General features: G+C 44.3%; 1 protein-coding gene across 2 annotated transcripts in view; it reads left to right on the top strand.

The window, feature by feature from the left end:
• The window catches only part of LOC117882473 (vascular endothelial growth factor receptor kdr-like), a 183,285-nt gene that overhangs the window by 72,105 nt on the left and 84,961 nt on the right, over positions 1-26,219 (top strand). For both annotated transcript variants that reach the window (XM_034780741.1, XM_034780742.1), the window contains exons 4-9: positions 1,590-1,717; positions 6,569-6,734; positions 8,345-8,481; positions 10,576-10,756; positions 11,906-12,023; positions 15,453-15,628. In XM_034780741.1, coding sequence (XP_034636632.1) covers positions 1,590-1,717; positions 6,569-6,734; positions 8,345-8,481; positions 10,576-10,756; positions 11,906-12,023; positions 15,453-15,628 — 906 coding nt within the window. The remainder of the gene's footprint in view (positions 1-1,589; positions 1,718-6,568; positions 6,735-8,344; positions 8,482-10,575; positions 10,757-11,905; positions 12,024-15,452; positions 15,629-26,219) is intronic.

Here is a 26,219-nt window from a genome sequence, read left to right as displayed (position 1 = left end):
CCCCTTCTTCCCCCAGCATGGCACTTTCCGGCCCCTCCTCCTCCTCCTCTCACCGGACGGGCAGCGTGCCACTCAGAATCGGCTCGCGTGCCGTGTTTGGCATGCGTGCCGTAGGTTGCCGACCCCTGGTATAGTTCATTGGCCAACTGAGCACTATGGGTATTTTTATTGTCATCAGATATTTGGCCACTGCTAAAGGCAGGACACCAAACTAAAGTGACCCATGAGATAGACCTGACAGATAATGTTCATCCCAAATTTAGCCCCATTTTAGGGTAGTTAAGCATTCATTTGAAGACTGATCCTAATTTCCTCTGGGCAAATTCATTATCCATAAATGTTCACAGAATGCTTTGGCAGAATAACTTTCAGGCTGTGGGATGTTCAGACCGTTCACTTGAGTTAGTCACTATTCATCGTATGTGGTAGTTATTAATTTGTGCTAAAGTAGCCCTTAGAGGCGCCAACCAAGGCTAGGGGGCCTCATGTTGCTATGCAGCGTACATATACATAACAAAAAGTCCTCTGCCCCAAACAGCTTACAATTCATGTAAAGTGCGGTTGGCAAATAAGTCAGATGATTTAGTTTCTACTATCTAATTGGTTCCTGAAACTTTTTAACAGGACAATAATAGACAGTGGATAAGCAATATCCTAATTTTAACACAAGTTTTTGGATGAATCACCATTTGTAATAAAATTCAGGAAATTTTAGAGATTCACAAACATTTTCATGACTCCCTGATGCTCACTGGAATACTCACAAATAATGAATAGTAAATCCCCATGAATCACAGCAAACCAAACCCAGCCATTTTTTTTGCTAAAACAATCACACGTTTCATTTTTATTTTTACTATTCAATTAGCTCTAGTCTGATCCATTATGGCAAACATAAGGGAAGCCCTACAGATCTGCGAGGTCGACTAACCCATCCCCTTCCCAGTGCAAAACAGATTCTTCTAATCTGGTTTTGGATGTCTCTGGTATCAGGGCATCCACCACTTCCCTATGGGGAGTATTCCACAGTCATCCAGAGCTGTAGCTGGTAGGGCTTTTCCATTCACAACGTGAATTTGAAAAGCAGTGTGATACAAATAAATGGTTAGGTCAATACAGGAGTGCAATCCTCAGCAAAGCTTTCTGTTTATGATGATAATAATATAAACAGCTTTGAACTTTGGACTAGGATAACACCTTCCATCCAAGGATCTCAAAGCACTTTTCAAACATTGTCACAGTATTCCTGTGAGTTAGGTCAGTATTTTTGCCCTCATTTTGCAGATCCGGAAAACGGAGGTACAGTGACATGCTGAAGGTCATGCTGAAGCGAGTCTGTAAGAGACAGAATTAAAAGCTAGGAGCTCTGATTTTTACTCATTGGCTGTAACCTCTAGACTACACTGCTTTCCATGAATAAGTAGTACCGTAACAGGTGTAACTCCTCGTGTACCTAAGGAGGGAATGCAGCAGTGGGGGCTCATTAGAAGATCGTACCTAAACAGAAGATTACTATGACAATGTTGCAATGCCAACCATACCAAGGGACAATTTTGCAAACCAATACCGTTCTGTTCTGTCTCCTGCAGACCACCAGAATCCATTTGTTCAGATTCACCCTCGATATCCCAAAGTGATATATGTAGTGAATACTACCGAAGTGGTTGTCATACCCTGCCGGGTCACCTCACCAGATATCAAACCCAAGCTTCGACAGGTAAGTGGAAATTTCAGATTAACCCAACCCCTTAGAGATCTGGAGAGTCAAAGCCGGGTAAACAACTATAAAAAAGAGCTTGTGAAGATGGGTAAGCTTTAGAGCAAAGCTGGTGGGACTAGAAGAATGGCAAAGGCCTCCAAAATCCACCTTAATCCTTCTAAATTCTTCACGGTGCTTTATCACTGACCCCCACATGTGGCCTTTGTTAGTGTTAGACTGAGATTATGCAAATTATTTCCCCCAATTTATTTCTTGATGTTTCTGAATATGTTGGCAAAGACAGAGGACAAGATGCTCGGTCTTTTGGAAAATAAAATATTCTGTGACGAATTTGGCTCTGTCTTTCAGATGGAAAGCTAGCCAGTTTTGTAGCCTGGTGCCTGCTCAGCACTCTTACACCTGTCTGTTCTATTTCACATTTTGCAGCAAAGCGCCAAACTCAGGTGTAAATTGGCACAGCTTCCACTGCCCTCACTAGAGTTTGTACCTGCTTATGCCAGGACTGAATTTGGTCCAAAGAGCCCAGAGCCAGTTTTGCCTATTAGAGAGGACGATGAAAGGATTAAAGCCATAGAGCCTGATTCTCGCCCACTGAACTCAATCAGGGTGTCTTCATTGACTTCAGTAAGTGTTAACTGAAGCCCATGGAGAGAAAGAGCCAGGAATAGAGCACCGGTCTCCTGGCTCCCAACCTTGTGCTCTAAATTCTAGATCATGCTTCTTTCTATTTGCATGTTGGACTGAAGATGGAAACTGTCCTACCATCCCCTGAAGAGACACAGAGTGAGAAGCGGTAGTGCCATTTCTTTCACTCTGCCTTTGCCAATATGCCTCAGCCTGTTCTGGAAAGTCCTCCTCTTGGCATAGGAAAGGAGCTAGTTCTCCCTGCCAATGCAATCTTCTACCTTTCTACTGGAAGTGCTGACAAGGGGGCCAGTAGCTACCAACTGGGCTGGTGGGTTTGGTGGTGCAAATGCCTGATCTCCAGGGAAAGTGCAGCTAAAATCTTTTTGCTGCATTAACTGCATTTTTTTTACAAGCCGAACATATAAATGTAGGGCCTAATCCTGTGACACCATGAGTCCCTCCTAGGAGGTGCTGAACGCCCTCCCCTCCTCTTGACTGCAGTATGTCTCCCCCTCCCAGGAAGCAACCAGCACCTGAAATGATTGCCTGAGATGCAGCCCCTGCTTCCATTGAAGCCAGTGGCCAAACTCCAACTGACGTCACTGAGAACAGCGCTGGGCCTTATTACATTATCCAGTCTCTCTTTTTCTGTATAATGGGCAGGAGATAAAGTGAGGGGGAGCGGGGTTGAGTGCATCTCCTCCTTCTCCACTTTCAGAACTCCACTCCTTCCCCTGTCTGGAATAATCAGTGCTCGCCCTTACCTTCCCCTCATCCTTGGTGGGGGCACTGAGAAAGTCCCCTCTTATTAAACCATTAGAGGGCCAAATTTGTCCCTGGAGTATCTCTGCTGACTTCACTGGACTTACCCCAGGGATGAACATGGCCCTAAAAGTTTGGACCAAGCCCTGAAGTCCTTGGGTTTTAAGGTTTATCTCCCTGTTTACAAGGTATTGTATTATCCTTTCTCCACCTGGTGTTGAGTCAGTCTCTCCACCAGCAATTTCTCAGTACAGATGCAAATGTCCTTCATTTTGCTACAAGCTGATGATACCCATTTGGTGACAGAGACAAATGAAATCTCAGCACATTTCCCTTGTGAACTGCAAAGGAATCCAAGCCAAGGATTTTTCTGCTTTAACGGGCGGATGGGCGTGGGAGTGGAATTTATAGCCCAAAAGGAAGGTGGCTGTGGGTGAGGGAGACGTCGCCGTCAAAGAGGATGCACCCACTTGTATAGGTGTGTGTTTACCTAGGGAGTCTCTCATGCCATCCCAAACTTCCTTATATGGAAACCCTGCTCCTTGTTTTCCCTTGCCTGGGAAATTCCTGCTGCTGTGTGGAGCCACAGTGGCTGCTTCCTGTGTAAAGAGGAAGCTTGGAGGGCAGGGGGAATAAAGTGACCAGACAAATTTAGAACATCCTTTCCCAGAATTAATCTCCGATAGGCAATACAGAGGAAAAATACTGAACAGAACCTTAATGTGGGGTCAGCTCCTTTTTTTCTTTTATTTTTTGTGTAAATATATATTTTATGAAGAAATGTAATATATGTGCACTGCTGTAAGGCGCCTCTTCAGTGGGGTTATTTTTTTCTTCTCTTCTTCTAACCATCAAGGATACATAGCCCTCAAACCATGAAATTCAGCTTCCTTACACTTTATTATTCTTGTAGCAAATGTACTTTTTCCATCATCAATTAAGGTCCTTAGATTACCATTATACTTTAAAATGATTGCACTCTCTCTCCTTTAAATATTTATGAGAATGGGTGCAGTTTGCTAATACTAAACAGATCCTAGCTAACCACATATCATCTGAGTCACAAGAATCCCAGGGCTGGACTTGCAATTTAAGCTTCTAACGTGTATTTAATGCTGGGTGAAAGAGTTGACAGCTCTGAAAGATCTATTTATCCACTGAATGGGTACCACACAAGCAGTGGCGCTTTTTTTTTGCCACATACTGCTCTGCCCAGGTGCCTCATTACTGACTTGGAGGAAACCCTCAGAGGGCAATTCCAGCCTCCATAGCCCATCTCAGTCATTGGCCTCTTTGTTGAAACTGCCAAGAAAGGTATCAATTAAGTGCTAGATTTGAGACTGCTATTTGTCAGATGGGCACCTGCATACTCAGAAGGCCACTGCGCAACGAATCATCTCTATATTTCTAGACTGGATTTGAACAAGATCTGAACCCCTGACCTCTGAGGAAGTCAAGATCTAATCCAAACTTCAGGTCTTAGTTCTAGCCCTATAAAAATCCTGAATCCATACAGCAAATCTTAAACCACTTTAAGGAAGTTCAGATCCAGATCTGAAATCCATAATTCCTAGGGCTCTTGTTCTACAAAGGACAACCTGTCTTATCTCACCTCCGGCTCCTAATTGCTACCGTGCAGTAATGACTCATTTGACTTTGTTCTGCTCCATGATGAATATGAAAAGTAAGTGAACTAACATGATGTCAGGCCAATCAGTGTCATAATTTCACCTCCAATATTATGAGTAACAGCTCCCAAAGTTCAGAGCTGGAATTCATTCCAAGCAGGCTCATTTCTCCCAAACACTATTTAAATTGAACCTATCATTCACCCCACCCCAAATCATTCCTTGTTAGGTACAGAAAATTAAACCAAGTGCAGCACAGTCATGAGAACAATAGAAGGACTAGTTATGTCACGAGTGATGTTCCCACTTGTTGTGCTGGCTCATGAAAATCCAAAACTTCCTTGGTAAAACTCTCCTCTTGATTTAGATTTGAAAGGCACATTATAAACACTAGCGCCTTTCTTTTCTCTGGGTGGTAGGCACACTGTTAGTTATTACGTGGCAACCGCAGGTGCTCTGTGGTCAGCCCAAGCCTGTGTTATATTGTCATCTAGAGTTACTTCCTTCCCAGCCACGCTTCTGAACAGTCTCTGCTCTCAAAGGTGGAGATGGGATTTAGCATTTAATATGTGGTCCGGTGGCTAGAGCTGGAGATTGGGGGTCTGGACTCCTGGTGTCTATTCCTGGTTCTGTCAGAGACTCACAGTGCGATATTGAACAACTCCTTTAGCCATCCTGTGCCTCCATTTGCCCAGCTGTAAAATGGGCATGGATGGATGAACCTCAGTGAGTGGCAGTCATTCCACCCACCCACCCCCCTCACCATTAGTCTTTGATTTCCCATTCCTAATTTTTTCTACAATTTAAATCCAGAATTTTTCAAATTTGATTTTTTAAAAAATCACAAGATTTTTTAGTTAATGGGGAGTCTGTACTGCATGTTATCAATAAAATACCAATCATCCCCCACCTAAAAATGGCTAGTCTGGCTTAAATGGATGCTGTACAGCATACAAAATCTACATACATAGTACATATACTGTATTCATGTACAGTATTCATTAGATTTTCTTTATTTTAATTAATATTTTCTTACATTCTAAGGCCAGAAGGGACCATCATGATCATCTAGTCTGACCCCCTGCACCTCCACCCCCTGCCACAGAACCTCACTCACCCACTCCTGTCACAGACCCCTAACCTCTGGCTGAGTTACTGAAGTCCTCAAATAGTGACCCAAAGACTTCAATTTACAGAGAATCCACCATTTATTCTAGTGCCCTGTGTTCCATGCTGCAGAGGAAGGTGAAAACCTTCAGGTCTCTGCCAATCTGAGCTGGGGGAAAATCCTTCCCAACCCTAAATACGGCGATCAGTTGAACGCTGAGCATGTGGGCAAGACCCACCAGTCGGACACCTGGAAACGAATTCTCTGTAGTAACTCAGAGCCCACCCCATCTAGTGCCCCATCTCCAGCCGTTGCTATTATCAGTCACAGATGGGCCACATGCCATTCTAGGCAATCTCATCCCCTCGGTCCTTTTTCACAGTGCCTGAATCACTTTAGAAAATGTAACCCCAAGTCTCCCTACAAGGTTGGTATTATTATCCTCATTATACAGTTGGGGAAAGTGAGGCTCTGACAGATTAACCTGTTATTTGCCCAACGTCACACAAAGTCTGTAGGAGCTGGGAATAGAATCCAGCTCTGCTCCTTAAACACAAGGCCTTAGGGGCTTGCTTGTTTGTACCTCTTGAGATTGCACCATTGATTCTGAATGGGTTACGTATGTATCTTGTCTCCAACCAAGAAGAGATATGGCTACCTTTCTCTCTGCTGTGTGAGCAAGGGGAAAATCTCAGCAGTCTCCTTCTACCTCTTCTTTTTCAGCTTCCTTCTTCTTCTTCAGAGTTCAGCTACTGGAGGATGGTGTGGGACCCCAAGAGAGGATTTGTCATCCCCTCTCCTCCTTTCCACTTCTTCAAAGGCATGCTCATGTGTACAACCAAAGTAAACGGAATTGAGTCCTCATCCTACTACATCCTACAGAAAGTGGGTGAGTGACCCCTCCATGCTGAGCAGTAACTGCTACTCAATGGAACAGAAACAATTCTAGTGCTTAGCTAAGCGTGTGGTTATTATTTCTTGGTTAGCCTAGTTCCAAGCTAACTCTTGGGGTTTATAGCTGGTATGTATTAGAGATGAGTCAAAACTGGAACATTTTCTGTACACCCACCTTCCCCCTTGAGCTTTGGTGGTTCAGATCAAATAGTACTTGGATCTGATCCACCCCTGGTTTTGAAAAATTGCCCAGTGTAGAGATGGGACAGAACTGGAATATTTTCCTCAAATCCCACCAAAGCTTTGTTGGTTTGGACATTCAACTAACCACTGCTTTGGGATATGCAAATCCAAGCAGTGGCCTCGTCTGCCCGTTTCTGGTATTTGTGGAACTTACAAGATCATGATATAAAATCTCATGTAAATGCTCATTTGCAAACCTCACGGTTTTTGTTTGGTTTCTCTTGGCACTTTACCACATGCTCGCCATTGTGTTTCGAGATGGGCTCCAGCTGCAGAAATCAACTCTGGATTTTGAACACTGAGGTGTTCGGGACTGAGGCTTTATTTGAGCCCATTTCTAATAGTGTGCTCCTTGTTTTGTGTATATTTTCTTCACCTCCTCATAAATTTTAAATTTTACTAGGCAGGGTTCGCTGTGACTTCATTTCCACTAGGTCATGGTACCCTTCTCAACAATTAGCTTTAGCTTAAAACAACAGGCAAGGAAATTTGTATGGCAGCCAAATGGAGGTTCTGGATAGCTCTTTTTTCAGTGCTTGGAGTAATTATTTGCTACATTTGTCACAGAATCAAAGATGGGAAGGCCTGTTAGGTCATCGGACCCACCTCTTAAGGGCCAATGTAGGATCCACCCCTAGTCCCTCTAATAGGGAAGCACCCTGACCTAGTGGATAGACTGGACTAAGCAGTTCTATTTCCCTCTCTGCCAGTGGCCTGCTGTGTGCTAGATACTTCACACCAGAGATAAAAGGACGTGATCCCCACCCCAAGGAGTTTAACAAGCTAACATCAGACATGATGCATTGAGGGGGTAATAAGACAGTAGGACCAAGCTTTTCAAAATTGAGTAGGGGCTTAGGAGTGCCCAGGGTGAAGGGAAGCTGGTTTTCAGAAGGTGAGTGCTCAGCACTTTGTGGAAATCAGGCCCTTTTCTACTATCCCCAAACTGAGGGGCCCAGCAGCACTCGTCACTTTTGAAAATTGCAGCCTAGGCAGGGAGTAAGAGAAGACGGACAAGGACGATATCAATGTGATTATGTGGCCAATGATCAAGAGCTGGAGCCCCAAATGGAGGAGTAAAGAAGAGTTTAACTCCAGAAGGGAACATACTACGATCATCCTGTCTGGCCTCCTGCATAACCCAGACAATAGACCAATGAGATTAAGGTTCCTACCTAAGTGATCTTATTTTCAAAAGTGCCTGAGTGCCCAGCAGCTCCCACTGAGGTCATTAGCAGGCTAATTTCCTACAGTCCTCACAGGAGGAGCAAGATCTTGAGGAAGGATTTGAAATTTGGGTCTCCTCTTAAATTCAGTTGAAGCAGCTTGGGTGAAGTTTTACCTTTGTTCTTTTCATTTCAGAGGGCAGAATACAGAACCTGGCTCTGAAAGCAAACTCCAGAAAGCTGCTGGTCGGAGATACTCTCAACCTGGAATGCAGTGCGGAGACCTTTTTCAATGGACGGATTGAATTTGAATGGCAGTATCCTAGTGGGAGAGTGAGTAGCTGACAATTTAAGGCTGTCTCTGGTTGGATTACAGTAGTCAACCGTATGGAAATGAAAGTTCTGTTCTTATGGTTTAGTAAGTCCTAATTTTGCTTTCATTTGTCATTCTTAAAACAAGCAATGGGAGAGCCACAAATGACTGTCTTTTCAGTTCGGATGAGCTGAAAACCCAGGATGCTTATGTGAACTCTCTGAGCCTCTTGGTTTGGCAAAATTGGGCTGCAAATCTCCTAACTGGATTTTTGCAACATCACCAGGAATTTTTGGTTCTGCGGGGAAAGAATAGCCTTTCCCACGTCACTTCAGCCCCCCGTATGATCCTAGCTGACAATGGGGAATCGAGCAGCCGCAGATGTGGCAGACTGTCTGTCTGACCATCCAGCTATCCATAAATCTAGGCATTTGTGCACTGTGTAAAAATTAATCAAAAACGAAAAGGCCTTTCTCAAGCCTCACTAAAAATGTGGTTCAAGTTCTAAGCGAGGATTCAGGCTCTGCTAGTGGGGTGTAGGGCAGGGGGGTCATTTGGGGTTTGACCCCTCAGAGTGCTGAGCACTTCCTGCAAGGTGCTAAGCCCCTTCAGCACCCTCTTGGGAATCACAGGGGTGGAGCCCACGTAGTATCAAGTCTTGTTCAGGGTTGGTTCATTCATCCCTAATTAAATCTCTGCTCTTGCTAGCTGCTGAGTGCCCTGCTTTCTCATTTAAGTCACTGGCAGCAGCATGTGGATTGAGCCCTAAAACTAACAGCTCTTAAAATTAGGGTAAATAAGTATTTCTAAGAAGCAGCAATTCTAAAAGTTCTCCTTGTGGAGAAAGAGCCCAAAGATCAGTGTCCCAATTCAATACAATTTAAAATATATTCCATTTCTGTCCTGTGCAAACCCCTAAATTTGATGATTTCTGGGTTTCTGCAGCCTTGCACAGAAAACAAGAATGTTCCATGTTATCTAATGACTTGGGACTCCTCAAAAGGTTTCTTGGCAAAACTAGTGAAAGAAATTCTTTTTAAAAGAAAAGAAAAGAAAAGAAAAGAAAAGAAAAGAAAAGAAAAATAACAAAAACTACAGCCTGAGTTGGAAATACCTATAGAACAGGAGTAGGCAACCTATGGCACGCATGCCGAAGGCGGCACGCAAGCTGATTTTCAGTGGCACTCACACTGCCCGGATTCTGGCCACCGGTCCGGGGGGCTCTGCATTTTAATTTAATTTTAAATGACCTTTCTTAAACATTTTAAAAACCTTATTTACTTTACATACAATAGTTTAGTTATATATATAGACTTAAAGAAAGAGATCTTCTAAAAACGTTAAAATGTATTACTGGCACGTGAAACCTTAAATTAGAGTGAATAAATGAAGATTTGGCACATCACTTCTGAAAGGTTGCCGACCCCTGCTATAGAATTTTATCAGGATGAAACCAGTGTGGTTCTACAGAATTTTCTCTTTGAAATCTATAGAATGAAATAGAAGTTGATCTTCTTTCTAGTGTCTTTCCTTGAACCATCCGCTAGGGTTCTATGTAGGAGGTGTACAAATCCCTATTAAATTTTATAGGGTCAAAATTTCTATTGAAATTTACAATTCTGTATCACGTTCTATAGGGCTTTTCCACTGGGATGTGGTTACTAAATAGATCTTTTACTATTTAACGTATTAATTTTTCTTCCCCAGACAGACTGATACTGACCAAGAATTAAATGTACACTACAGCTGGGAGTCCCAAAATAACATGGGTGAACTCCTGGCCCCACAGAAGTCAATGAGAGTTTTGCCATTGATTTCAACAGGGTCAGGATTTTAACCCCTGATTGGTTCTGTCCACGGATTTACCCACTTGCGTGGTACTAGTGAAGAGCTACTTGATTTCATTAGTTTGTAGATCTATGGACATTAAAAGCTCCCTGAAAAGGTCTGTCTGCTGCGTCTTCCTGTGTATTATTAGTAACCTACTCTCTGGGGGGAAAGTGTAAATGTTTCAGCTGAGGTCTTTGGAATTTATATCTTTTAATTGAAGGGTATTTGAAACAGAATAAGCAAAAAGTTGATCCTTTTCTTTTTCTCTTTTTTCTGTCACCCAGGATCATAAGCCTACACGAATTTTGAACAAAAGTCAGTCCGTTTATAAAGGCTTCAGTAATCTGACCATCCACAACGTTACCATGGAAGACAGTGGCTTGTATATATGCAGAGCAGTCAATGTAACGGGACTGGAGACCAATGTAATGATACTGAAGGCCAATGAAACAATCACTGTATACAGTAAGTTCCGTATCTAAATCAGAATAGTGTCTGGGAAGCAGGACTGTTAAGGAGATGGACACATTTAATATGTAGGGGTCCATTAGCAATGACACCAGCTAGGATACAGTCACAAGAGTGGCCTATCAGTCCTCATGCTTTAGGACATAAACCAGTGGTGGGCAACCTGAGGCCCGCAGGCTGCAAGCGGCCCATCAGAATAATCTGCTGGCGGGCCACCAGACAGTTTGTTTCCATTTGCACAGCCACCCGCAGCTCCCAGTGGCTGCGGTTCGCCATTCCCAGCCAATGGGAGCTGCGGGAAGTGGCTGTGCAAATGAAAGCAAACTGTCTGGTGGCCCACCAGTGGATTAACCTGATGGGCCGCAGGTTGCCCATCACTGATATGGGGTCAGGAAGAAATGTTTTCATCAAAATGTATTATAGTGTTATGGGAAGGTTATGTCTTCTTCTTAAACACACAGTACTGGTCTTTGTTAGCGACAGGAAATGGGACAGTAGAGACTCATTAATTTGTTCTGGTTTAGCTGTTTTTATCCTCTTCAATGTTTTTGAAAAGAGAGTAAACTTCTGAAAATGGGATGTACTGGAATTCATCTATTTAGTCATGTGTCACTTATATCACAGGGGTCACATTGGCTCTGTGTGTGGGTAGGCCAGAATTTTTAAAAGGATCAGCGTCCTCAGCTGGGACCAGATTTTCAAAAGAGCTCAGCAAATTGGGTGCTGAGCACCTCTGGGGGGTGCTGGCTCCCATAGTGGGTGCTCTGCCCTTGAAAATCTGGCCCCCTTCGAGATGAAAAAATCAACCTTTGTCAAGGGAGGCCCCAGTTAAAATAAAAGTGGGTTATCGTCAGATACCGCTGCGTAGTAGCTATTGGTGGTGGTTGATTTTTTAAGTGGCCACCACTGCCACTAGAACCAAAATGTGCAGCGAGAGCCTGTCTCTAGTTCTGGTACATGTGTACAGAACAGATACAGCTATGGCTAAAGCTTACTGGCAGCTTGTCATTCCATTTGATTGTCTGTAGCTTCTCCTGACCTACCATGCTGAAACCCATTCCAGAGCACATTGTATTTAGGGCTGCGGGTATTTATAGCCTGACAAGAATCTTCCACGGTATGACTTTTTTTAAATATTTGTTTAAGACAAAGCTTTCCTGAGAGTTTCTTATAAGAAAGGACCCTACCAAGAGGGGGTAGCAGGACACAAGTTACTGAAACTAGCTGTGAAGGTGGATGCCTTTCCCCGCCCCAGTGTTACCTGGTGAGTATCAGCCTCTTGTGCAGGATCAAGAAAATGTGATCTTCTGAAAGAGATAAGAAAAGATATCCCGGCCACTTTCTTCAGACATGGTAGACAATGTAGAGGGGTGGCCTTGTGACTAAATTGCTGGTCTAGGAAACAGTGAAATCTGGGTTCTATTATCAGCACTGCCACAGACTCATTGTGTGATATGATCTTGGGCAAGTCACTTCACCCCTCAGTTTCTGCACCGACAGCCTGGGAATAATGATACATCCCTACCCCACAGCAGAAATGCAAGGATCCGCTCAGTCATGTGCCAATAACACACTGAGAACCACAGACAGAAAAGGACAAGATGGTCAGTGGTTACCATTAGCAGAGCTGAGCTTAAAAGGAGACAGTGCCTCCCGGAAAGCTATGAGAAACATTCTCTGCATGAGAACTTCTGCCTCTTCAGCTCATGTTTTTTTCTCTCCGCTCATTTATGACTAAGGACATTCTCCTGAAAGTGGATCTTTTTACAGAAATGTTTATCTGCTCCTGCCACTGCTTCCCCACCTGAAGTCCTAATCCATGTGGGAATACTTTCTGCAGCTGCCAGCTGCACAGAGTTAGGACTTTGGTTGCAGGTGGGGAGTCAGGACCAGATGATTTCTGAAGATCCTGTTTTTTAGGCAGTAATAAAAAAAAATAAAACGAAGCAAGGGGCATGCAGGAAATACTGATACATCCGCAGAATCATCCCAAAATAGAATAGAGCTCAAATGTTTCTAGAATGCTTCATGAAATGATAGACGCTGGAAAGGCAAAAGACCTATTAGACCTTCCTCTGTCAATGCAGGAAAGTCCTTCATGGCCACTGCTGCAATAGGTGAACTTAATTATGGCCTTTGTTCCCCCTATGTATTCAATTAAGTGGCTCAAGCAACATCATCTGATGGATCCACAGAACTCCACCATGTCTCCCCTCAATCCACCAATGCCAAGAATGTGGGCATCCATCTCTCTCTCTCTCACACACACACACACACACATACACACAGAGCAAACAAAGGGGAATCATGGCAAAATCCTGTGGGCCAATCAAAGGCTACTCCAGTGTGACTATAACACATCACCATTTAATACAAGATGCAGCACTTCAACAACCATAGGAGGCACTAACTTCCATCATCTCCCCTTTGACTTCTTTCTCTCCTCTCCCTCCCCTTCCTTTCTGCCTCTTTTTATGGTGAGGGGAAATGTTGGCCAACACCACCAGCATTCTACCCCTAATCCATTGCCTAGAAACCAGACAGCTGCTCAAAAGCATGCTCAGATCTGTGAAAGCCCTCTGCCATGCTCAGCGTACCTTGCCATGATGCTGTGGTGAGTTGGCACCTCCACAATGCACTTTTCGTTGGCCAACAAGAAGTGCTGAGTCCAAGTGACTCAGTGGCAGGATTGGCAGACAGCAGGGGGAGTAGGTACGGTTTGGGGTTTTGTTTTGTTTTTAAATAGTAAAATTGTATGAAATTCCATGAGGTTCAATTCAAATCATAAGAGAAATTAGCCAGCTGTTGCTGGGGGTGTTTTTTAAAGAGCTGGGGATATTTTATGGGGTGAAGTGGGGACTTTTCCCTTTTCTTTCTACAGCAATGGTCATACTTCATGCAGAGGTTGAGAAAGGAAATTTCCATATTTGGGAGTAATCTAAGACCACCAACATTGTCTGCCCTGTGTGTTCTATGCTGCAGCAGTGAGATGTTGATGTTGGAGTCCTCGTTAGTGCAGTTGTTTAAATTACTGTCCAGGAGACTTTCAAAACTCTCAGACTGAACACAATCACATTTCTCCAGCTGGAGTCCCTGAGAAGTTCATCAGCCTGACCTGTGGGTTGTAGTGTCTTGCCCATCAAATATTTGAAGTCCAAAAGCATCCAAACAACATCACCTCTACTTGCAGGTGGCTTTATCTATGAACTAGAGGAACCTTATTCAGATTCTTCTACCCCACTCTTTGTTGATGAAGGTTTAAGATCACAAATACTCCCTGGGAGGAAACAGAGATTTTACAGAATATTTGTCAAAATAGAATAAAAACGCATCCCCTGCATGTATACAGCCAAATTTTCAAAGTGGCCTCAGTCACCTTTAAATTGATTATAAGCTCCTGGGGCACAGACTTTGGCTGTTTCCAGTGCTGTAAAGGGCCATGCACACCCATTGCAGTAATAACAGTTAATTATAATCTGTTCCCTTAATTTGCTTACTCCAAAACTGGTGGCCCAAGTTTTTGCAAATCCATAATTTGCTGTGCACATTGCAAGACTTGCACTGCATATTTGTTATGCTCATCAGATGGTTAGTTGTCTACCCAATTTCAGGGCCGCCCGGGGGGGGGAGCAAGTGGGGCAATTTACCCCAGGCCCCAAGCCCCGCAGGGGCCCCCACGAGAGTTTTTCGGGGGCCTTCCCTCGCTCCGGGGGCCCCAGAAAACTCATGTGGGGCCTGGGCCCCTGGAGCTTCTTCCGCTCCGGGTCTTCGATGGCAATTCAGCGGCGGGGGGTCCTTCCGCTCTGGGACCCGCCGCCGAAGTGCCCCGAAGACCCGCGGCGGGGGGTCCTTCCGCCCTGGGACCCGCCACCAAAGTGCCAGGTCTTCGGCGGCAATTCGGCGGCAGGCATCCCCCACCGCTGAAAACCCCAGGCTCCCTGAATCCTCTGGGTGTCCCTGCCCAATTTGCAAATGCAGATGTTGTTGGCATGTGTCCATCTCAGTTTAAAAGCACTTAGAAACTCACTCGTACAATGTTGGACACACACTTTTGAGTATGTGACCCAGGGACACTTGTATGCAGGGCCGGCTCCAGGGTTTTGGCCACCCCAAGCAGCCAAAAAAAAAAAAAAAAAAAGCCGCGATCGTGATCTGCGGCAGCAATTCGGCGGGAGGTCCTTTGCTCCCAGCGGGAGTGAGGGACCGTCCACCGAATTGCCACCGAATACCTGGATGTGCCGCCCCTCTCCGGAGCGGCCACCCCTCTCCGGAGCAGCCGCCCCAAGCACCTGCTTGCCAGGCTGGTGCCTGGAGCCAGCCCTGCTTGTATGTTCAAATGGTGCTCTCAATACAGAGCCCAGTTACTTACATCACAGAGAGTCCTAGAATGGGCAACTTTCTGATTGTCTCTTTTCACTGCTGCTGGATAAAATATGGAAAAAAAAGAAGCCAATGTATTTCCATCAATTTGGCGAAGATGGGTAAGGGGAATGCATGTAAGGGTGTTGTTTTTTCAATTCAAGCACAGATGGTGGATTGGGATTCCCTACAGATATTCCCATAGGACAGCAGTAACAATTTACCTAGTTAAATCTGAATTTGGATAATGGCCAGCCCCTCTTCTGTGTACTAGGGCTTGCCTGCATGCAGTGCTGACAGTCTTTGTTTGAACTTCCCTCGCTCTTCAAAACAGGTATAAAGATGGCAAGCTAATCAAGGAGAACCACACTTGCTATGTACCAGATCGAACAAAGTACAAGCTGGGCATAAGGGATTTGAGACCAAAGCATGCTGGGAACTACACCATAGTCCTGAGCAACACTAAACATGGCCTGTATGAGAACCTCACCATCCAGCTGGTAGTGACAGGTAAGCACCTGATGTTTCCAAATAATTCTGTTGCTCTCTCTCATTTCACTTACAATGCCATTTTGCTCACCAGGCCAAGCAGGAACATTGAGCATCCTTTGACATTTCTCTCTGTTTAATTGATATGATGTCAGACTCATAGAGCATGGGGGAGGGATAGCTCAGTGGTTTGAGCATTGGCCTGCTAAACCCAGGGTTGTGAATTCAATCCTTGAGGGGGCCATTTAGGGATCTGGGGCAAAAATCTGTCTGGGGATTGGTCCTGCTTTGAGCAGGGGGTTGGACTAGATGACCTCCTGAGGTCCCTTCCAACCCTGATATTCTATGATTCTATAATATAGGCTGCCCAGGTTTATCAGAGTTCAGACTGGGGTAAGGCAGTACGGCTGGATAAGGGCTGACAAGAGTTCCTCAGAGGTGGGAAGGTGAGGGTTGCCCTGTTGCAAAAGCAATACTGAATTCCAGGTCTGTAGGTCCCCTCTAAAGATGATTGTGTGCTCCTGAAGGGTTTTCCCGGGGATTACCTTGAAGAATGTAGGAGTGGAGAACACATCCTGTATAAACTTCATAGTGTTATGAGGTACTGACCAGTGCATGCATGGACAGCGGCCGTTCATTCAAGAACCAATTCAATACAAAAGGGAATGCCGATAGGTTCCAGTCCACATTGCCCTAAGACAGTGGGGTGCACTTTTAGAATTGGGCCTGACATTCCAGATTGTTCTGGTCACTCTAGAAAAATGCATATGTAACAAATAATCCACAGTGCCTGGTCATCTTGTATTAAAATGTATCTTGCATCTGCATCACAGGCTGCTATGTAACACACATCGCAGAGTATCTGGTAATGGATGGTCACCATATACCACCGTCTTTGGTTGTGGATCTTCACCCTACAGAGAATTCACATTGCAGATTGTCTGGCCATAGATGGTCACCCTGTACTGGACACACTCAAGACATGCTCCGTGTCACTCCATGACTGTCTATGCTTAACGCAATTAACACACATGGCAGAATGGCGAGGTGACAAGTAAGATGTGTCAAGTTGCCAATGCACCATTGCACGTAAGGCACAGAGAGCTTATGATATTTTCCCTCTCTCTGTGATCACTACTGTGGCACTGTGTGGAGAAAACCAATAGTTTGAAAGTGAACAAAGGAAAATTTTGGCTTACTATTGAGGGGAGGGAAATTCCTATTAGCCTGGGGACTAGTTTCCCAAGAGAAGTACCAGAAGCTCCATCCCTTGGTATATTGCAAACTAGCCTAGAGAAAGCAGTGAAGAACAGCCTGTAAGGAGAGGAAAAGGCCCACATTGGTGGGAGCAGAGGAACTAGCTGAGCTCCTATGTCTCAGATGTCTATTAATCATCCTTCTCTAGAAATTCATTTTCAAGAGAGTCCCAGGAAAGCGGAAGCAAGCTATGTGCATTGACGGAGGTTTTGAGACAGATGGAGAGATAGATACATGAATCAGAGGGATAGCCGTGTTAGTCTGAATCTGTAAAAAGCAACAGAGTGTCCTGTGGCACCGATACATGAATGACATTTATTAATCTCTATCTCTTGGGAAGTGGAAAAAGGGGCCATGTTATCCCATTGTGCATCCACTGCCTTGCCACCTCACTTGTATGCCATTTAGCTTGGTGGAAAAGAGAGACTGAATCATGAAGGAGAATAGGAGTTTAGTGAAAGTTAGCTTGGCTTTCTTTTGTGCTTCCTGAGTTTCAGCCAGGCTGTAACAAAGAAAAGGTTGCTGATGCTGGTTCGTTCTCTTTTCAATAGTGAATGCTTTTTCCCCTTCCCTTTATTCTCTCTACGCCAAAAAATATTCCACTATTGTGTGGCATGTGCGCTACTACGCCCCACGACTTCCAGCCATTGTGCATTTCTTATTTCACCCTTCACACAGGAGTATTGCCTGATAAGTAGGGAAAGGAATACAGAGACACTAAGGATAAAATCCTGATCCTATTGATGTCAATGGCAAAACTCCCATTGTATTCAGTGGGCCAGGATTTCACCATAAGTCTTGGTCCCCAAAAATATGTAGCCTACTCTATTCCAATCCTTCACTAAAATATATATGATAGAGAACAATCCTGCACTAGCAAAGGGATGAACTAGATGTCTTGGTAGGTCTTTTCCAGTCTGATTTCTGTGATTTTTATTCTTCCTCTACTGAACGGTTACTTGGAGCACATAGTTCGTGAGCTGATCCCAGTTGTTGCCGTTCTGTTTGTGAATGGATCATTTTCAGCTTAGCAGTTATTCTTGCAGTGTTCATTCTGAGTGTCTGCTACATTGCTTACTCTTCATGTATGACTGGTCATCTTGGTCACATGGTATGGTTTCTCCTGCCTGGCTGGATGATACATTTTAAACTGGAAAAGATTGCATAAAGAACAATGAATAATGAATACTCTTGTCAATGCCCATCTCTTTGCTTGCATGTGGAAAAGGGTGTTCAGATTAATTAATAATTTTAATTAATGGAGATATCCCATCTCCTAGAACTGGAAGGGACCTTGACAGGTCATTGAGTCCAGCCCCCTGCCTTCACTAGCAGGACCAAGTACTTATTTTGCCCCAGATCCCCAAGTGGCCCCCTCAAGGATTGAACTCATAACCCTGGGTTTAGCAGGCCAATGCTCAAACCACTGTGCTATCCCTCCCCCTGACTTTTATACCAACAAAAGTCTGTGTGCACAACTGCTCATGGGTAGCCAAGGAAAAGATGTTAGTGCAGGATTCAGCCATCTACGGCTATTAGCTGTTTTACACATATTTTCATCTTTGTATGTTATGCACAAGTACACTGTATACACACACACAGAGCCTTATGTGCATTGTTAGCCTTTGTCAGAGATCAACACAACAGAAGGCATTAATCAGGAATAATTATTGCAGTGAAAAAATGCCATTAATCATGATACAGCAAGTCCAAAAGCTCCAGGAATATTGCTGATTGGTAAAGTGCAGACTGATGTTTCATGTACAGGCAAGGGGAAAAAACAGCAGGTGTTTCTTTTTTGGTAACAAAAGATCATCCCAGAGATGAAGAATGTTCACAGAGAAGTATCTGGCAAAGAGCACAATTGTTTTGAATATGGCAGCTGCAAGTAGTGAGGAAACTAGCCTTGCCATGGATATGACTTACACAAAACTCCCATCAAATCATCCCTGCCTTTGCCAGTCCTCACTGTCTAGGACTCGTGGCCTCATGAACTTACACAGCACACTTTAGCTCAAGTATTGAACTAAGAGGGAAGATTATTTTGGCCAACCTTACATGGGTACCTGTAGATCAAAAAAGAACATTTTGATCTTGAATTATAACCTGACTCTCATTTTCAGTTAGAGTGTAGGGTCCATTCCATTGTCAGACCTGGGCATTTGCAACTCATTCACCAAAAAAATTAAATGCGGGGGTTTTGTTAGCTTGAATCTTTACTAAGCAGTGTTTTAAACGCCTAAATAAATCACCTGACTCCTTATCACTAATCATTAGCATCAGCATCAAATTATAAGTTCACTACCTTCTAAATAGGGATAAATTGCTGAGAGTTTCAGTAGATATTTATATGTTGGGCCTCCCATCCAGTAGGATGCCAAAAAACTCTATGGCACTTTATACAGAGAATGGATCCCCTGGCCGAGGATGGACTCACAGCTGCCTCTGAGCTGGAAATGACAATGTTTAGGGAACGGAGATTAACTTCTCCAATTGGAACTGCTAGGCAGAATGTCATTACTAGAGCTGGAATTTGAACACAGGGATTAACACACTCTTCATCAGAAATCTCTCTGGATTTGTAATGAACACAATGATCAGGGCCTCCGTTTTACGTCCCCTCTGAAAGATGGCATCTTCAGCAATGCAGCGTCATGCTGGGCGCTGATTTTGTACCGTCTCAGTGGGAAGAATGCGTACCTTTTCCTGCAGGCTGTCTTTGGAGGTGTGGTCTTTACACTTATACTGCAGCAATCAGAATAGTTAGGGCATAAAGTGCACACGGAGAGAGGTGCACAATAGTACCAAGTACAACATCACCAGCTATTTTCCCCTGAGCCTGACGTGGCCATAGAATCCACAACTGGCAAGAGAGAAGCAGCGCTACAAGCCAGGCGTCAGCTCGCCACAAACTGGCACAAGCAGAGTGTGCCTCGTAGCTCCCACTATGTCTAACTACCCAGGACAGACTTTGATGGGAACCAGGCTGACTGCATGCAGAAACGCCACACCCGAAAACAAGCAATTGTTGACTGGCCTGTTGATGAATGACCAATAGGGTCCCACTATCATTCAAGAAATGTCCCTTTAAGAAGTGACTCCCTCCTTAGCCTATGCCACTGGCCACCCATTTTCCCACCACCCCTGGAGGCAGATGGAATTTAATCTCCCAGGAGCACACCCACCCCTTGCCGGGTCTCATTGGCTTAGGGTAGGACTCGCGAGTCTCCAGGAGGTAGCCGATTGCCTTTCCAGAATGTTCCTTCTTTACATATTTACACATCAAACACTGTCCAAGAAGCGGCGGGTTGCTGTGATTTTGTTTTGTTTGATTAAATTCTTATTGCGAGCCAAAGCTTCAAGAGAATAATGTCCTGAAGAATTTAGAGGGGAGGGAGCAAGGGAAAAGGGTGATCCTAGCAAACAGCTGGCGGCTGCACCTCTGAGCCAGCCAAGAATGAAAAATGTGGGAGAAAAAAGGTATTCTAGGCTAGACTACAAAGCAAAGGGGGGGGGAGATCTATTTATGGTCAAGCAGGCTGCATTTCATTCTCACGCTCACACAAATAATCTGGATTTAACAGGCTTCTTGCCGAGCCCTTTATGCCACAGGCAGTAGCCTCTTGCCATCATATTTTGAGAGCAGATTGTACTGGAGACGTTAGGTTAACTCACAAAATGGGAGAAATAACCCACCATTATCTTGCCTCTCCCCTAGCCCGCTCTCATCTGACTCCTTTCCTAAACTCCCTCTAGTGTTTCCTAGCAGACATTGCAGTCGCTCAGTGTGGCTCCGTTCAACTGGAATTAGCTTTATTGTCCAGTCCTTGATTTCGCCAGCCCTGGTGTGGTGCCTAGCAGGGAAGGCAGATTGAGTGGAGGCTGTGTCTGAGTGCAAGATGAAGCACTTGGAATAGCTCCTCAACACTGAGTGGTAGTAATTCTCAGGCTCCTTACGCACCCGCACCCTCAGGGTGAAATGAGGACGGGATGGAGGGGGGTGGAGAGTGCGCATGTACAGAGACATTGGCTTACGTGTGATCCTTGTTGTGCTAATGAGGTGTTCAGCTATGCAATGCTGTGTTAGATTTTGCTCCTGGCACTAGGCAGGTGCGGCGTGGCGCAGCACCTAGCATTCTCATTCATGCATGAATTGGCTCCCTGTCCCACTCCTCACTTTTATGCCTTATACTTATAAACTTAAGCACCTGCATAAAGGTCCATGAACTCAGGCTGGGTTGGACCACAGTGTATAATATCCTCCCAGGCCAGCTATTGGCATAAAATAAATGACATCCCTCAAAGTAAAAAGACAGGACCTCACCCTAACCACAAGTCCCATAGGCAAACGCCTAGGGAAAGAGATGAGTCTTCATCAGGCCGTGAAGATCAGCCAATGCAAGTTGTGTCAGACCATGAGGGAAGAGAAGTCCAGCATGATAGGCCTCATCCAAAGCTCCATTTAGTCAATGGAAAGACTCACATTGACTTCAGTTAGCTCTCAATCAGGTCATAGGTGCATGGAACTCCCATTGAAGTTTTGACGTTGTTGTACTGCTGTAAGAGGGCCATGGAAAACACACTCTTCCTTGATAGTATTACTACATTCCAAATGAAGATTGAATTAGGAGGACCAAGACAAACATGGGAAAGCAGCATCCTCTAAAATGAAACAATATCTATCTATCCATCCATTCATCTCTTCATCTGTGTGACTAATGCATCCCTCACCTTAGCATCTGGATTTCCAAAAAAGCCATCTCTTTTCTATCACTTTGGAGGAACAGCCATCCAGGCAAAGCTGAAACAGAAGTGATTGTTTTCCATCATCTGAGCCAGCTAAGCAAACTAGAAACACAAACTACAAAAATAGAGGGGCCATTGTTTCTGATGAAATCCTGTCCAAGCCCAGAGCATGTGGATTGGGTTGCATCCCTTTCCTCCTCCGTATTGTTTGTATTGCTTAATTGGGTGTGGGCCGTGGTAGAGGGGATGCTTGCTTTAGAATAGTGAAGTAAGTAAAAAAATCAGAACATTAGATGTCTGTCCATCTTTTCCCTCAAAGGGGGAATTTCTACTGTTGGCGGGGGGGAGGGGGATGGGACACGGACACCTACTGACTTATTTATTGCAGTGTGAGAAAGTGAATAAAAAAAGGAGCAAAAAAAAAAGATGATAGGCAAACTTCCACTAATTATTAGCAAATTATGAGTAATTTTTTCACTAATATTATGTGATCTCCACATGCTGCCAGCTTCCTACTCTAACCCTCCACTTAGCCCTCTGTGCTCTCCTGGGAGCACATTTTGTTGGAAGTAGCCAAAGCAATTTTAGGAAGGGGGAACTGGGGACTGCTTGAGTTTTGCCAAAATATCCTAAGCATTCCTCCCGGCTCTTTATTGAAGCAGCGTCTCTCCAATTCTAACAGCAGGGAGGTGGGGGCAGCAGCATGTTGTTTCCATGTTGCCCGCCGTGCCCCCAGCCAACCCTGCAGGTAGATTAACTTGTGCCTTTTCCTTCAGAAAAGCAGGCTGGCCAGCACTGCCAATCCTTGGAAAAACTGGAGAGCTAAAATTGCATGTTCTGGGAACAATTAAGCAGATCAGCATTGAGCACTTTTGCTTTTGAACTCTGCTTAGCAAAAAAAGGAAACAAGAAAAAACTCAATTTCCAGAAAGTTGGCTAAGTCAATCAAAGGAGGAAAGCAGAGCTGTTACGGGGGTGTTATGGGGTGGAGTTGGGGAGAGAGAGAGAGACATTCTCCTTATTAGAGAATTAAGAGAGAGAAAATTCTTCTGAAAGTCATCTTAAAAGGCAAAAAAAGCCAAAAAGTTGTCTGTGATTTTAGCACAGGACTCTTCTTGGAGGATTAAAACTCCCTACAACTTTTTAAATCTTTCGCTATTCAGTATAAGAAAATTGATCAATTTATATTCCAGTTAGTCCACCCTCCCAGCCCTGCCCTCATGTTCCAAACCAACATGTTCCAAAGGAACACGAGGGAGTGTGCTCTAGACATCAGGGTGGGAGCCTGATAATCACCGCTCCTGGGTTCTATTCATAATGGGACTTGGAGCAAGTCTCTCCAGCCCTGTTTCCCCAGATGTAGACTGGGGATAATAATATTTATCTACTTCCGAGGTGGCTTGCAAGGCCTCAATGTTCGTAAAGTGTTTTGAAAACCTTGAATGGAAGGCGTCCCAAAATGTTTTTGATTTTTCCTCTCTCTCTCTCTCTCTCTGCGCATGTGCAAGTTTCTTCTTCGGAAAGAAAATAAGTATAAATATATCAAGAATATATATCTAGATCACCTGTTCAAACCCAGACTCAAGCATGTGCCTAAGTGCTTTGCTGGATTAGTCCTATGTGATTAATGAGTAAAATCAATCAACAACAGTGCCTAGTGTGTAAGAAGTTTAGATCTCAGTTCAGCCACAAGTGGGGGCAAGTGTTTGAGGATCATTTCAGTCACAGGTCCTTGAAACTAGAGCAAAGCAGAGATCACTGGAGCATTCTGCTATACATGGGAAATGCTCCATTACCACCTCCTCAAACTTAGCAGGCAGCATGTGTGGGTTTCTCAGGTGACAGGAGGAGCGTGTGACCCCATAGCAACACTCTTAGTACATACAGTCATTTCTGGTATAAAATAAAGATACAGTCTCTTTCACTGAGTGGGGAATGATTGGGGTCAGTGGCCCAACCTGTCTACAAATTATTTGCCTCTCTAATGCTTAAGGCCTAAATGCAGCACTGGAAAGGAAGGTGAAATTTACATCACTCGGATCAATTTCAAATTTACAGTAAGTGCAACTGCTTTTGATTGCTCTTCACAGTGCAGCAGCAGGGAAGTCTTTAGTTATTCAGGTCAGCTCCCACCCCGCCAATTACACCCTCTGCAAAGAGGAGCTAGAAATACAGTTTAAATTAGAGAAGAGGAAAACCCATCTCAATGACTTTTAAATCTGCTTGAACATTGTGCATTTGAAACATTGTGACCACAAAACAGGAAATGTTTAAGGTTTGACTTCTGATTAAATTGAGAAAACTCAGCTCAGGAGGAAGGGCGGCCAACAGAGCAGATGGAGAGGACTGAGGTGCAGTGACAGATCTCTGTGGAGCTGTAGGGTCAAGGTGTAGGACAGCAGGAGGTGCTGCAGGTCAGGAATGAGGTGTACTTAGAGATATTCCCTCCCACACACACCAAGGGTTCAGGACCTGTGTAGGAACGACTACTGCACATCAAGACTGAGGTGCATTGGCAGAGTTGTTTGAGGGTGCCCAGGACTGGTACAGCAGAGGCTGCTGTGGGTCAGGAGGGAGGTGCATTGGTTGAACTGTTTGGGAGAGCCCAGAACTGGCTGTAGCGGGTCAGGAACGAGGTTCTTTTGGCACAGCTGTGGGATGAATGGACGGGATTCAGATCCACAACAGCGGAGGGCTATTGCAGATCTGGGCCGAGGTGCATTGCCGAGCTCCACGCAGAGGAAGCTTGCAGACTTGATGAGCTCTTCAATGTTGCTGGTCCATCACTTTCGTATGCTCTAAATTCACACCAGGTTTTGTTTAATGTTTGTTTTTTTTAAAAAAAAAACCCACCCACAGACCTGTCTTATTAAATCTGTATTTGAGATGTGTAATTTAAAGAATATATATTTGGATTCTGGCAGTTGTTAAAAATGGATTCCCTTCCCGCACCATGCTTCACACATACAAATGAACAAAGGTACAAGAAGCTCCCATTCTGGAAGTGTGTTTGGGGGGCAGGAGTTGTCAGAGAGACACATTGGCTGTGTCTCCACGAGGAGGGTTGGTAAAAAAAAAGTCCTCACCATTGCTCACATTAGGAGTCGTAGGGCAGTTAAGGCTCCTGCAGCCACCAATGTTTTTAATGCTGATTTATCTAACCCTGTTCCGAGCAGGACTAGATGCCAAATGCCAGTGACTGCAGAAGCCCTATCAACACTAGGTCTCCCAGGATTGCTGCCACTGATGGAGATTTTTAGCAATGGGGGGAATTTCTGCCAAGAGGATCTGACCTTTAAAGTGAATGGAAAAGCTCCTGTTGATTTCAATGGGCATTATATTAGGTCCATGAATAGAGTGGGTAAGATTCACACTCCCATTCTGGCCCCTTTACACCAGATAAAAGAGCTGGAGCAACATAAAGATGCTCCAAAAGGTCCAGATCCAGCCAGAGCAGAATTCCTCCAGCACACAGACCGCCGGAGACTGTCCTCTGAGGAACCCCTTGGTGTCGGGAGCAGGCTGGGGCTGGGGCTGGGGCTGAGGTCAAGCCTGCAGCACATAGTGCTGTGGAAATTCCAAGCACCACTGCAGCCCACCGGGCAGTCTAGTAATATTCAAAAGTGTTTGATTCCCCCGATTTCAACGGGAGTCAGACACATCTTCAGGCATGGATACCTCTGGCTCAGAGAGGTGACGTGATGAGTCCAAAGTCACCTCGTAGTGGAGCTAAGGACTAGAAGCCAGAAGTTCTGACTCCCAATCTCCTGCTAGAACCACAAACCTCAACCTCTCATTTGAAGACAGAATGTTCAGCTCACTGTGAAAAACAAAACAAAAAAACAGGCTTTTTTAAAAACTTGATTTCATTTTTAAATTGCGATTCCCATAATTAATCACTATCTCCACTATAATTGGGTTCTGTGGCACTGGGGGAGGGGGGCAATGACTAGAGGTTTTTTCAGCAAACCCCTTTAATTTTAAGTAAATAATTGCTTAAGTCTCATAAATAATTATGGCATTTGATGAATCATTTCAACTCATTTTAGGTTTCAAGTAATATTTAATAGCACCGTGCAGTAAAGTAATTGAGGAATTAGGAATTCATTTGACGCTCCGGTAAATCATTATTTTAATTAGATCAAATACAAAAATTGCCATTTCTTGTTAGGAAAGATAATTTAAATGACATCCAATATGTTCATCATTTCACCAAGAGTACAGACAATTCTGTTAATATGCTAGGGTATGACCCAACCCCCTACACACGCATACACAGTCTTTCTCTCTGTCCCTCTCACACGCATGCACACGCACAGTCTCTCCCTCTCTCATATACATATAGTCTGTGTGCAAAACTCAGAGCTCACATCCAAGAAAACACAATATTTTTGCACCCTTCTATATTAACCTTAATGCTCTTTCTTTGGTAAAAAAAACACATGTACAAGTTCTTTGCAGATGAGCAGAATGAAAGATTTAAGTACGAACAAAAAAATGATCTGAGAGCATAGAAAATGGACTCTTGTCCACCAGGGATTTTTGATGGTGTTTATGACTGGGAATGATTCAGTGGTGGGAAAAGAGACACCAATTAAAAGTAGCCTTT

This window comes from Trachemys scripta, chromosome 9 (genome assembly GCF_013100865.1).
Source record: "Trachemys scripta elegans isolate TJP31775 chromosome 9, CAS_Tse_1.0, whole genome shotgun sequence".
NCBI lineage: Eukaryota > Metazoa > Chordata > Testudines > Emydidae > Trachemys > Trachemys scripta.
The sequence above is the reverse complement of the archived record's forward strand: the minus strand, read 5'-3'. Positions and strand labels throughout refer to the sequence as shown.